Below are 12,584 nucleotides of genomic sequence, written 5' to 3' on the forward strand. Positions count from 1 at the left end.
CCAGCCAGCCATCATCTGGGACAAGGTGAGCCACGAGCACCCAGTGGTCCCAAAGCCTGTGAGCAGGACATGACAGTGACAGGCCTCGCTCCCCGAGGAACCTCATTACAGGAGATTAAATTAAAGGCCACTCTCCTACAGATCAAACACAGAACCGTAACGTTGACTGAGGGTGGAAGGGACATTTAGTACTACCCCTTGCTTAAAAGCACAGCCAAGCAGATTAAGGCTGCTCAGTCAAGTTTTAAGCATCTCCAAGGACAGACATCTCACACTCTCTGACAACCTCTTCCAGTGCTTGACCACCCTCAAATTTTTTCTTTTTCCTTGTACCCGATCAGATTTCCCATGCCCCAGCTCGTGCCCATTGCCTCCCACTGCACACCTCCAAGAGGAGTCAGAGCAATAATTCTCCAAGTCCGTCCCATTTCTCAATGCAAGAACCTGAACGAACAAGGCAGACACCGCCGCCACGAATATGCTGACAGTGACAGGCAAACCTTTGTCCCTGAGCTATAGTTATTCTCCTTCTCCAGTTCCATCTTATCATTAGTCACTGTAATTGTTTGCTATTGTTTGGTAACCTTTCCTTTCTCTGCACAAACAGATTGGGTATTTTTGTTTCCTTCACATACCTAGCTGCAGTTTCCCCTCAAATACAAGCACACTGGAAAACTCCACTTTTCTTCTTTACTTCTCCGTTATTTACAAAGCAGGTCCATTCTGGGCACACTCCATTACCACTTGCAATTGCCAGCATAATGCTACAGCTACCAGGTTTCTGTAGAGTTTTTTTTTAATTACATTGCCTTGACACTTCCATACCCACGAGCACTCAAAGGTGTTTCATAAAGAAACTCTAAAGCATTTTTTACATCCTGTTGGAAGCAAGCTCTTCTCTCTGCTCAACAGGTCATTAGTATTACAATTCCATAAACCTCTGGAAGTGGTCCTTTAAAACTGTTTTAATCTCTTTCTAATTCTTAATTCTACCTGCTAGTTCACTCACATCTGCTATTTGCCAAACAAACAGGTGTCAGATGATTTAGTGGCTCATTTGCACAGCAGAAAGACAAGCAGTATTATCCTGATTTTTCTCCCTCGTAAGATAAAATTTTCCTTACCACTATCAGAAAATCAGCATTACTATTAGAAAAATCAATGCAAAGAACCAGCAAACCCCAAATCTATTCAGCAGTATGTTCCACTGCTAACCTGAGTATTCTAAAGCACCAACTAACTATATTTTAAGAATGCATCATAAATAAGCAGCATAAAATGTATTTTGCTTTAAAAAAAGTCTACGAAAAACCCTATTTCATTTGTATAAACAGTTGTTTACTGCTCATGTAAAAGAGCATAATGTTCTTTACGTAATTACATTAAGTTTCCAGAGTCTCACTTCTAAGCAAACCTAAACTTTGTATCACTTTTTTTAACAATAAAGAGTATTTTGTAAAAATACAATGCTTTAAAAAAAAAAAAAACAAAACTGGTGGAGACTATAGTCTAGTGTGCTATGCTGCAAGCACTTAAGAAATCCAACATCTCTGGTATAAAGTTATTTATACCACTTCCTTGCCATTTTTTTTTTACATTTAGAAACCATATGAGGTGATTAAATAGTCAGTACTTAACATCCAGATAAACATCTTCCTGTGCTGTTAAAAGCAGGGCAGAAAAATTAGTTTTGCATTAATGAAATGTGTAAGTCATTCTTGGTATCTCCTACAAGTTTCTGTTTTCCTCAGTATTAATATTTGGGGGTATAAAAGCAAGTTATCCAAACATACAAAAAAAATGCTAACACCAAAAAAAAAAAATTTGAAAAAAAAGAAAACCAACCACACCACAAAGCCTTAATGTAGAAGTTAGTTACCTTCACTGATTAACTCAATTCTGTTGGTCCAGAGAAGCTTATTACTGTAGCCACAAGTACATTTAAAAAAAAAAAAACCTGCCTTTTCCCAAGGCCATAGCCACCGATGACACACTTACCCTTTGCGCACTGGGAATGGGAAGGCAGAGTGCTGTCGCGCAGCTGGTACCCACATGCTGCTCAGGTCGCTTCCCCATCCTCCCTGCCGCACCTCGCCAGCACTCCCCAATGCCACTCCTCTGCTCCTTCCCAGCACGGCCAGCAATTAACCGGGAAGCGAACTGGATGCAAGATGAGAAGACTACACATCTGTCTTTCCTAGCACAGAGCAGCAGTGTTGCTGAAAAGGGCAGAAAGCAAACCTGCAAATTGGGAACAGCCCAAGACCTACATGCCAAGCCTGGGACTGGCAGGTTTAGAGACCAGCAAGGCTTCAGGTGAACATCTTTGCCCACGCTATTCTCTCCCGTGATAAAGCCGACTGCTTCCAACAGAGTGCGACCAAACATCTTATACAATTAAACATCTTTAAGGAAACTTCCCTACATAATGCTAAGTTTCGATAATGTCTAGTTTAAAAAAAATAAATTAAAAGCATCTTGCTTTACAGATTTAGGCTCAGGTTGTTTCACAGACTGCTCGGCTAGACCCCTGCATGCATCATAACCCTATATGGACCCAAGACATAACTCCAGACATTTTAACTCCAGACATTTTATCAAAATCCTTTTTATGAAGCAGTAGCTGATACGCTATTCTGTAATGGGTATTGTGGTCTCCTGGTAAAAACACTTTCAGCAGAAATTAAATACTTAGAAACTGCAGCTATTTAAACAGATACCCAAAAAAACCAAATACATTCTGCCATGCAAATCAAGTTGTAAGTGTATTTATTGAAAAAAAACTCCACAGACTTTATGGACACCTACACACAGAAAAGACTGACTTTTTTTTTTTTTTTAAATTACAGTCTCACAAGTCTCAGATACATGGATTTGTATTTGCTGTGGAAGTATGTTACCAGTAAGCTGGAAAGAAAGCTGTTTTCCTAGTCCAGAAACTTATTTCTACAGGGTGAAGAAACAAATTCTGCCAGACATTTTGCATTACAAAGTTTTAAAGAAAACAACCTGACCAAGACTTGGCCAATGTAAGTAATACGGCTATACGCTAGCTGTGAGAAGTCTAGCAACATGAATATTTGAGTTGAGCTGGGTCCCAGAAGAGGCAGCCTGATCACTTTCTATTTGGGGAAAGGACTCTCTCTAAAAATATCATTTTTACACACACACACACACAAAAAATTTAAAGCAATGCAAATCAGCACGGTCAGACAAAAAGCCTGAGTCCTAAATCATTTGTACAAACCAAGAATATCGATGAGATACTGAAAGAAAAAAGAAAATCTCTCTCAGTTCTTCAAACCAAATCTAAACATTTTCCAAGATGTTTCAAGAATTTTAAATCAAAACCTTTTTCTTTATCGCATGCAATGAGGAAAGCAATGCCAGGCAGGAGACCTGGAGATTACCCTCCAGGCCTTATTTGAGGATTTGCTCTAAGAGCTGTGGGGGAAGAATTTGCATTTCCTTTCTTACAACACTATTTGTATAATTACCACCATTTAAAATTCCATATTGAAAATATTTGGAAATTTACTATCTGAACTAATTAAAAGAAATCGGGTTCCACAGAAATTCATGTTCACACACAACTCAGCTGGTTCGAAACAAACACCCTCTGTGCCAAGGGAAAAATGAAACCCTCTGCCCAATCTGTACCCCTGCCATAGCTAGTCCTCAGAGGAAGGGAATAGCAAACATATTTTAACAAAATAAATCAATTAAACTATGAGTTTAAAATTCCAGTTTCCTGACGCCTTCAGGCAGTTTCTTATATCTATTGACAAAACAAGGTTAAACATGACAAATATTGTGCCTCCTTGTGAGTAAATGTTGGTTTGTTTACTTTGGGGTTTTTTCAACAACATTAAGTCACAGCTCATCAAATAACGATCTCTCAAGAAAGCTGAAGGAAAAGCATTTGTTCCCGCTTCAAAAATGTGTGGAAAAATAAAAGGGTCTGACTAGTGTTTGTTTATAGGGGATTGGCCAGATACAGCTAAATTAGGAAGGATCACTCCCTCTCCCGTGTTTACACTTGAATCATAAGTGAGCAAACAGAAAAAATCAAGTCACTTTCTACCACCACCACCAGGCAGTGTTAAAGGATCTATGCTATAAATAAGGCCACCATCCTCATTAACCGTATTAAGACATTAAATAACAGAAAATGCTCTGGATTGATTTTGTGGGATTATTTTAGTCATCCCTACATCTCAAGATGCATCTATTCAATAGCTTTGATTTTTGCAGAGATTAATTGTTCCTGTTAGCATACCTAAAGGCCATTCAAAAAAGGAAATACTCTGTCACCAGTTAGGGGCATCCAAGATCTTGCAGCTGCTTAGACAAGTCCTACTTGAAAACCCAATGTGCTAAACCTAAAGGCTATTACGCAGTGTCCTCTAGATGTGTTCCTGACAGTTAACTACTTTTTGCAATGCTGAATCCCTGCTGATGGGAACGTCGGAAAAGCTGTATGTTCCCACAGCCTACAGGAAAGCTGAGGCTTTTAGAATGCAACCTGCACCTTGAGAAGGTTCAGTAAGTTTAATGAATCCAAAAATATATGTGTGGTTTTGAAAAGACAGAAGCCAACTTGCTGTTTTCCAGTTAGCAGCATGCTAAAACAACGTGTTAGCAACACTGTTTTCCTGTCTGAACAACGTGTTAAAATTAATGTCGTGTGTCTCTGAGCTAAGAGATTGCTATGGATATTTGCATCAGAAAATACTCAAGGCAAAGGCTCTCCTTAGACTTACTCTTTAAGGCCCTGATCTGAAAAAACTAAACAAGTGTACTAATTTAACCATGGTAATCGTCTAATTTCATTCAACAGAATACCGATGTTTTTGAAGCTTACCATGCATTTAATAAGCTTTTACAGTACAAAAGTCTGCCTCAGTAGTAGCTCTGAATCAGAAGCTGTCCCAGTTTAAATCTGCTGCACGTTGGACTCCGGCTCCTACTGTTTTTTGGACCAGACGATCCACTCGTACCAAGTCTGACAGACATGAGTGCCGCATCTCACTGCATGAGACTTGCGACCTCTCAGAGTTGCTTTGGAAATGCACCTAAATTACAATAGCCTCCTGTTCACTCAACCCACCGAAACGAACCTGTTGATGATGCTTTGAATCAGCACTATTACCAATAGACTTATTAAAAAAAAAAAAAAAAAAGTCATGTTCATACAAATAAGCTCCAGAAGTAGAATACAGGTAAGATTTTATTGTTACTTCCATTTTACCAAATTATTTTGTTGTCTTCTGAGTGGTTGGGTTTCAACCATGATTTAAGTGACACTGATTAACTATTTAAATTAAATTAGGTAGAATTTATTTTGTCATTTTAGTATTTTAATGAGTTAGGGCTATTCAGATTCTCTCATAGAAAAGATACAAACATCTTCAAGTTCCAAACTCAGGCCATGAGCACACTGAAACGCCAAAGACATTAGCAGATCCACAGGGGACAAACCACTGATGAAAGCAACAGGTGATTTTTCTCCCTTAACCAATATAACTCTAGCCTAGCAACTCTACCCTACAAACTCTGCAACGCTAAAGATGAAAAACAATATGTTGCAATAGTTTCAGTAAATTCTGCACATACAACATATAATTTAAAAATTACCCTCAGCTACTGGCCATACACGATATGGCAAACAGAACTGCAGGACCTGTTTTTACCAGTATTTAAAATAAACCTATGGTAAGTACTGTTTATTTTATACCTGTATTAGACAGCTTGAAATCAGCAGACATTTCCACCTGATCATGCAGGAGCACAACAGCTTCAGTATTCTTCATCAGGAAAGCTGTTTTACAGGTAGTTTACCGCTTTCTTACTGTAGTAGGGTATGGATATTTGTCAGAGAAATTCTCACAAAATAGATTTTTATGTCCACCACAACATACTTACTTTAGTTGATCCGGAAATACAAAAATATTCTACAAAAGGTAAAAGAACTAAAGACAACAGACAGCCTGAACAACAGATATCATTTTCAGAAGACACTAGTGTATCAGTATGTGAACTCCATGGAGTTTTTATAAAAGCAGAACTAAGCCCTAGAACTTTTAGAAGAAGTTACAAGTATTTAAATATATACACACACACAGAGGTATATAAATAAAAATTCCAAGCAGTTTTGTTCAATAAACCTAAAAAGCAAGACAGCGAATGGTACAAACAATTGGATTATTAAAAGAAGGTCTAAACAGACATTCAACAGGCTTTTAGACAGACCTGTACCCATGTTGTATTTTAAAGATTGATCTGCACACCCTGCACCCACGTCCAAGCTGACTGGGAGGCATGAAGCTGTACTACATGGTAGTCACCTGAAGTTCACGTGATCTTCCTCTCCACAGAGCCTACCACGAGTTCAGAGTTTGATTCCCATTTGAGATCATTTGTGCCTGTCTCCCTTGGAGCTGGGGATCACTATTTCAATTCTATCCCTGAAGTACCCTGTGTACATATTTATAACCAAAATATAAACCTATATATATATGTGCATATACAGAGATTATTGTTATACACAATAATAGATTTCTATGTTTGGTACATTTGAAACTACAGTCCTTTAACCAACTACTTACCAGGAAATTTCTGATCCTACCTACTTTCTATCAGTATTCAACAAGTGTCGTGGTTTAACCCCAGCCAGCAGCTAAGCACCATGCAGCCTCTTACTCATTCCCCCCCCCACCCAGTGGGATGGGGGAGAGAATCGGAAAGAAAAAGGTAAAACTCATGGGTTGAGATAAGAACAATTTAATAGAACAGAAAGGAAAAAACTAATAATAATAACAACAATAATAAAATGACAATAATAACAATAGGATTGGAATATACAGAACAACTGATGCACAGTGCAATTGCTCACCACCCGCCAACCGATGCCCAGCTAGTTCCCAAGCAGCGATCCCCCCCAGGCCAAGCCCCCCCAAGTTTATATACTGGGCATGATGTCACATGGTATGGAATATCCCTTTGGCCGCTTTGGGTCAGCTGCCCTGGCTGTGTCCACTCCCAACTTCTTGTGCCCCTCCAGCCTTCTTGGGCATAAGAAGCTGAAAAACCCTTGACTTCAGACTAAACACTATTTAGCAACAACTGAAAACATCTGTGTGTTACCAACATTCTTCTCATAATCCAAGACATAACACTATATCAGCTACTAAAAAGAAAATCAACTCTATCCCAGCTGAAACCAGGATAACAAAAGACTTAGAATTAGAATTACAGTAGCAATTTACACCATATAAAGGTCTAAACTTTTCACTGACCTCCTTGGGCAAGTAATAGGACCTTACTCATTCTGATCACCAACATGGAAAATTTATTTGTCCAATTAAAAGAAGTGAATGGGCCCTACCCCACCAGTTCTCCATCACTGTAAGTCTCAATGAAACAGATACAGAGCCATTTATATGAGTGGAATACCTTAGGGTGAAATAGCAGATATTCAGTCACCACCCAGGTACCAGCTACTCAGAAGACGAAGCAAAGAGTCAGTTCTCTTGATGACCAACCAGAGATCATACACGTAACTAGGATAATACCTTAAAATGGTTCAGTTTATATTCTGAAAGACATTTTAAGGATTTAGCAAATCACCTGTGGTGGCGACTCCAAACAACTGATTTCTTCCTCCAGAGAGCTATTTTTTCATGCGAGTTTCAATATTTTTTGAGATTATAAGCTAGATGCAAGACAGCAGCCACAGAAAGGAAGATGAATTACAAAGAAAGGCTAGTGTAATTTGGCATCAATAACATAAGGCATAAAAAAAAGAACACAGTAAGCATATGAACACTTCAGGAGATCCACAGACAAAAGAAAGAGTTTGTAGCAAACAAATTTCTATAAACTGCTACTGCTAAAAAGAACAGCCTTGGGAAAAGCTTTAAAGTCACCAAGTATGAACCCTGACAAGAAATAGCCAAGCAATCGGGCCTATATTCATTGATTAAAACACCAAGCCATATGCAATATTACACAAAAACACAGAAAGAGCATCAGAAGTTTGCAACATCATTGCGTATTATTGACCCACACACTAAGTTTTGAGTTTCTTGTTCAAAAACCATCTGCCACACAAAGACCAGTCAGCAGTTGGTTCACTTGGCCAGTACTCCACCAACAAAAAAATCCCTTCTGAAGAGCTGCCACGGAGCACTGCAGTCATAGCTATCATTACAAGACTGTACATCCCTGAAGGCTATTTCAGACACTAGAAACTGCTGTGGGAGAGGATAAAGCCTTATGCAACAGCCCAAATACTACCAATGTCTTTTAACCAAACTGCTCCATTTTCTGAAGGAATTTTAAGAGTTTGGATGCTATTCTTCCACATGTGCTGAGCCCGTTCCCCATCAATTCATAATTCAGATTTTTTTTTTTCCAGTAAGGAGCAGCAGATTACAACTGGGTAAGTGGGCCCTACCCACACTGAACAGTCACCCAGTGGGCCTGGGGGAGCACAAATAATCTGTATAGTGCAAAGCTGTGCCATCAGACACGCAGAACTATACATAGATAATGCATTCCTTCATTTTCCCCCACCATCTCACTAAAGGTTCATTCACAAGCATTTTTTCCTTATTTTATTTAATTAAAAAAGTGGGGTTTTTACAGTAGCCTCTTTTCTCAGTTTGCCTAGATCAACCCTTTGCTTTGTTCCCTCTTGTGCCTTTCACTTCTCTCCAAACTCAGGTTTTCCCCATACATCTTCCCTTGAGGAAGAGAACCATGGCCTTCCCTTCCTTCTCCTACTTCGTATCTTCATCCCTCTCCCACTTCTCTCCCCCTCCCAAACAACCCCATCTCAAAGCCCTGCACTCAGTAGGCATTACAGGTAGATATGACTTAGAGAAAGGCTATGCCTGGGAACTAGGCAATAGTTACTCCACCTTTTTTACCAAAAAGTAACCCTCTGATGCTCTCCACTGCAAAAGACTTTTTTGGAAGGACCAAGTTTTGAGTTTCATGTTCCCTGCTAGGTGAGCAAGGGTTTGCAGCTCTTTCTTCCTGTTACCTTCTGGGAGCTTTGAACCAAAACTTCATAAAGCTTAAAATGACTAATTCTGTGTGAAACAGGACACAGGCAGAGGATGAACACGTAAGGATCACCTGCAGGGACAGTCAGAGAAAAGTGTTTCTCAGTGGCATATATTGGGGAATAGGGCAAAAAAGATGAGTTGCAGGTGCATACCGGGTCACTCCAGAGTGGGACAGTAGCCAAAAGCCCTAAGCACCTTCCTCCCCCAAAGCCTAACCAGCTCTGGGTTTGAAGATACATTACATGAAATCATCTTGAAACCACAACTTCATCATTTGACTAGGACCAGCACTTTCCTACTTGCTGTGAAATTCTGCTATAGCGTGTGTAGTCGTCTTCCTTTCTAGATAAAGAGTGGCAGCAGAACTTTTAGAGAAGCAAAGCTTAACAAATATCGTAAGTTTTGCACAGAAGCAATTCTACACTGTGCAAAGCAGAGGTTGTTTTCAGGTTCTCCTCAGTTTACGAGGAAGCAGTGATTTTAGAAAGCTTGGAGCACAGATGAAGACAGACTGAATGCTTTAGAGCAAAATAGAAAGATATGTCTGAGAGCAGCTCCAAAATATTTCTGGGTTTTAGATTTACAAATTGCTGTTTCTCCTAGTCTTATTCTAGGATGAAAGACACCAAGAGCATATTAAAAGGCTGCACTGTTATCAGAACTTCTAAAGACGTTCTACTTGGTATTAATAAATATTTTCATCTTTTTAAGTTTGAAAGCCTATTTACAGTGAAAGTGACTGATGCTCTGAAACGCTGCAGCATTTGACTTTCCTACAGAAGCTGGCCAAAATGTACTTCAGCACCTCAGAACTATTAGTCTGAACTATCCAGTCACCCTATATCACGACCCAACGGTATCTCTACCTCCTTTAAACTAAAAATCACTCAAATGTAAATAAGAGTCTTGACTTCTGGATATACGCTATTTATTTCATAGTCAAGAACTTAATTTTACTGCCCACAGAGGCAATATCAAGAACTCTCCCTTTTCACCCCAGCAAAAACTTTGACAGTTACACTTGCTCACTTCCCACAACAAAAGCTTTTAAGGGTAAGGCAAATCCACAACCAATACTATCTTTTCTCCCCCTCACATCTATTCTATCTCACTGAAGAACAGAGTTGAGTTAAATTCCTTTCCAGAGTAAGAGTGTTTCAAAGCCTACACAGTATGTTTATTTGAATTTTAAGTTAACACCAGTCTTCCCCAACATATTTTGGTCACTATTGTTTTTACCAATAAATAAATCAATCAGGAATGTTGAGAATGCAGGGCTGCTTTTTTGCCAAGGGAAAAAAATTAAAAAGCAAGAATAAAATGCTATTGAAACAGAACCAATTATGAATCGCAAGATAATACACAGTCCAAAAGTTACATCAGAGTATTCTCAGTCCTGCCAAATGCATCTTTACTGAAATTGTTCAGTAGAAAGAAGGCGATGCATTGTGCAATTATTTAAAGTGTATCAAATATTTCTGCAGCAGGTCTTGGTTTTGCAACTGTAACAGTGAAATATTACACACATATTGCCATCTTATGGATACTACAAATACTTGTTTAAAATTCTAAGGATGTAATCCCGAACAGAAAAATATGCAGAATCCACAGCAACTAAAATTGTGGTAAGATTTACAACGTGAAAACAGGAACTTTACATTTGGAACAGTCCAAAAAATCTGCCTCAGATTTTCTCGTAGTAGTTACTATTTTTATGACTTGGCTTGGACTTGCTTTAATCTCTTTATTTAGGGAGAAATTGCAAGCTTGCCAACTCTAGCAAACGTTAAGTACTTTAGTAAATTCCCCATCAACATAGGTCATGCATTCGAGGGAACAAGAACATGGCAAGTAAGTTCTGCTCCATCTCCTCAAAAGGGGATTTCGGAATAAGACGGTGATGGGAGAACGCGATAAACAACGTGGCTAAGCCCCTCTTTCAGCTCCATTCTACTCTCCAGACATCTGTCCACACTTTATTGTGCCGTGATTGAGATGTTACGTGATGCAGCTCACCCAGCCTGCTGTTATCCTACATCCCTTTTATCTGAGCAGGCAGGAGAGCACATGTATTGCCAATACTATCGCGTCATAACTCTGCCATTAAAGTTCAGTAATAGTAGCGAAGCGAGTCCAAACAAGTCAGCAAATATCTAACAGATATAAAGATATCAAAGTACAGCATACGGGTACAGAAACGGTTTCAGTAACCTATGCAGACTCTCCGGAGTATCTAGCCAAATTGCCTCAACCCATCAATTCCTTTCAAACCGAGAGTTTTGCTTTTGAAAAACTTGGCAACCGACAAACAAAACCGTATATCGTTTCTGAAGCGATCCTCGAACAAATGAATCCCTCTACCCAGAAAGCTCAGACCCCAAGTAAACAAGTTTCGGGTCCCTTCTTCACTTCGTCAAGCAGGACCTCCAGCTGCCCCCGGCACCGGGGGCGGTGGGAGGCAGCCAGCCAGTCAGTGACCTGGTGACCCCGGCGGAGCCCTCCTCGCCGGGGGATGCCCAGCAGCCGCCTCGGCGGAGCAGTTGCCGCCTCCTCCCCGAGCTCCCCCCGGATTGAGGGCGGCGGAGCCCCAGCCCCGCCGCTCCCCGCCGAGGAGGGTCGCTGGACTTCCCGTTCGCAACCTCCTCCCTCCCCAGCCGGCCTCCGCGTCGGCAGCTCGGAAAGGACCCGCAAGCCCCTACCCTGCCGCCGCACAGGCTGCCCCAGGGAATACGGGGAGCCGGGGAGAGCACCCCGGCAAGGAGGGGGGCCCGGCAGGCGGGGGCTGAGGACGCCGCATCCTCGCGGCGGTGAAGGCACCATCGACCGCGCAAAAAAGCCGGCCAGCACCCCGGCTGCCCGCATCGCTGGCGACGCACACGCAGCGGTTTCCAGTTAGCCGGAGACGCTGCCGTGAAGAGGAGGGACGGGGGAGGCAAAAGAAGAAGCCATTACCAGAGTTTTGTTCCCGTTCTTGCTGAGGGGGCCTCGGAAAACTCCCTTGATGTTGCGAAAGTGCCCATTGCTGAGGTGCGCGGAGCTGATGACAATGTAGTAGCACTCCATAGGGCCGGGGCCGCCTCCCCGCCACCGGCGGGGCGCTCAGGCCGGCCTCGGCTCGGCGGGGAGGGCGAGGGCCAGGGCCGGCGGGGCCCCGCGGCATGTGCGGCGCCGCCGCCGCCGCCGCCGGCCGGCTGAGGGGCGGGCGGGGGGGGGCGGGCGGTGCAGCCCCTCAGGCTCGGCGCGGCGCTGGTTGCCGGGGGAGGAGCGACAGCACGGCCGCGGCGGAGCCGTCTGAGCTGCTGCCTCTGGCAGGCATAGTGTTATTATAGCGAGCAGCCTTGCCGGTCGGCTGCACTGAGCCAATGGCAGGGAGCCACTGGGCTGATACCGAGAGCTGTCAGAGGAGGACATCTGTCACACGCCGCCTTCACCCCCACCCACAGCCCCCACGCCCCGCTGCCCCCGCCGCGGACGGGCCGACACCCCCCGCCGGGGCGGTGCCGGGGCGGC

The 12,584-nt window shown here is 42.2% G+C and overlaps 1 protein-coding gene across 1 annotated transcript in view; it reads right to left on the reverse strand.

The window, feature by feature from the left end:
• The window catches only part of ZNF804A (zinc finger protein 804A), a 171,049-nt gene extending 158,804 nt beyond the window's left edge, over positions 1–12,245 (reverse strand). Inside the window, exon 1 of the mRNA XM_069781937.1 lies at positions 12,027–12,245. Within this exon, the coding sequence (XP_069638038.1) occupies positions 12,027–12,137 (111 nt within the window). The 5' untranslated portion in view covers positions 12,138–12,245. The remainder of the gene's footprint in view (positions 1–12,026) is intronic.
• Positions 12,246–12,584: the final 339 nt, after the last annotated feature.

Source organism: Haliaeetus albicilla, chromosome 4 (genome assembly GCF_947461875.1).
Source record: "Haliaeetus albicilla chromosome 4, bHalAlb1.1, whole genome shotgun sequence".
Classification (NCBI taxonomy): Eukaryota; Metazoa; Chordata; class Aves; order Accipitriformes; family Accipitridae; genus Haliaeetus; species Haliaeetus albicilla.